Raw genomic sequence first — 1793 nt, forward strand, 5'->3', positions numbered from 1 at the left:
GCAACCCTCGGTGTTGCGCCTGCACCTCGCTCAGCCAGTGAGCGGCTGGTCTGTATGTGGGATCCGAACCCTCGGCGGGAGTGCCACCGCGCTCCCAAGCGGTGCACTGTAGCAGTGCGCCACCGGGCCGGCCCTAAAAAGATTTTAAACCTAAAAAATCTTTTTATTGATGATCTAAGTAATAACTTACCAGCCATTTGAATGGAACAATGCTGATTAATTTACTTCACAATGCAATCCAGGTTTAAAAGATGGTGATATGATTAAGTTCTCAGTATCAAAAATGACTAAGGAATTTGGGCATTTTTTCCTCTTCTTTTTGAGATGCTTCTTTTCCTTAAGAGTCTGTGACCAACAGTAAAAATGCTTTATTTTTAAAAAGTAACTTAGATTTTATAAAAGAACATCCTACCAGAAGCAAAGATTGGTAATAGAGATGAAAATACATAAATCACACTCGAGCTCTAGCTTTTTAAGCTTACCCCCCAAAATCTGTTGAAAATTTAGTTCTGAAGTTTTCATTCCCAGGAATCCCTCTGAGTCAGTAAACAATTTGCACCATCTAGATCAGGGGTGCCCATCTAGATCATGCTGGTTCATGATGCCCTTAGTATCTCAATAAATTTTTATGGCACCCCTTCCAGAATAAAATAACCTAAGAATTCAGTTTAAGTAGTTAAATCACGGCAACCACCGAAAGGCCGGCTTTGCAAAGATATGACATCATCCAGAGAAATGTAGTACGTTGTGAACTACCTTGAGCTAGTAGTTTTTAGTGTCCCACAGATGTTGATTATTGCTGCTTTCCCTGAAGATTTAAAATAGCTCATGGCACCCCAGTGAATTTGCCACAGCACCCTGCAGATGTAGATAAAATCTTCTCCCCACAACACACACCTTAATAAGGAGAGTTCTGTGTTCACTAATTCTAAGTATCAAAATGAGTATTCAGTCACTCACTCACACTCTTGGTGATCTCTTTTCATTGACTGCAGGAGAAGCCGTACAAGTGCTCAGAGTGCAGCAAGGCCTTCAGCCAGAAGCGAGGCCTGGATGAGCACAAGAGGACGCATACTGGAGAAAAGCCTTTTCAGTGTGATGTGAGTTCAGATTCTCTTTTCTTCCCTAGTGCCCTCCAGTAACAGGAATGTGTGTGTGTATGTGTGTATCTGTGTGTGTGTTTTGTAGTGATGGTCTGTACCTATTAATGTCTTGTGCTATTTATAGCTTTTGATTGTGAACAATCCATGTAACGACATTGTAGTCATTTTATTCATCCTGATTTATTGGCAGCAGATAAACTTTGCTTTTCTTTAAGACATGCTTGCACCCTGTTTTAATGCCATTGAGTTTGTCTTCCAAGATGTAAATGCTTGATGATTAGGGCAGCTTTCATGTGTCTGACAGGTTAATGACAGTTTAATCAGAGATTTGACTGGTCGTAGATATTATTTACTTTGTTAAAGCCAAGGAATGGATTCCCAAAATACATATAAACTTCTTTGTGTTAATGCTACTACTAAGTGTTTAGATTTTCTGCTTATGACATTTGAATTGAAATGGAATTATTTGACATAGATGTTTACATTTATCTATAAAAAATACTACTGTTGTCAGTAAAATGAATCTGAGCATTGATTAATTTAGAAAAACAAATGGCTCGGGCTGGCCTGGTGGCGCACTGCTACAGTGTGCTGCTTGGGAGCGCAGTGGCGCTCCCGCCAAGGGTTCAGATCCCGCATACAGACCGGTTCCCGCTCACTGGCTGAGCGAGGTGTGGGTGCGACACTGAG

General features: G+C 40.9%; 1 protein-coding gene across 2 annotated transcripts in view; it reads left to right on the plus strand.

The window, feature by feature from the left end:
* The window catches only part of PRDM5 (PR domain containing 5), a 227010-nt gene that overhangs the window by 208321 nt on the left and 16896 nt on the right, over positions 1-1793 (plus strand). For both annotated transcript variants that reach the window (XM_008579302.1, XM_008579303.1), the window contains one exon: positions 996-1100. In XM_008579302.1, coding sequence (XP_008577524.1) covers positions 996-1100 — 105 coding nt within the window. The remainder of the gene's footprint in view (positions 1-995; positions 1101-1793) is intronic.

This window comes from Galeopterus variegatus, unplaced genomic scaffold (genome assembly GCF_000696425.1).
Source record: "Galeopterus variegatus unplaced genomic scaffold, G_variegatus-3.0.2 Scaffold1852, whole genome shotgun sequence".
Classification (NCBI taxonomy): Eukaryota; Metazoa; Chordata; class Mammalia; order Dermoptera; family Cynocephalidae; genus Galeopterus; species Galeopterus variegatus.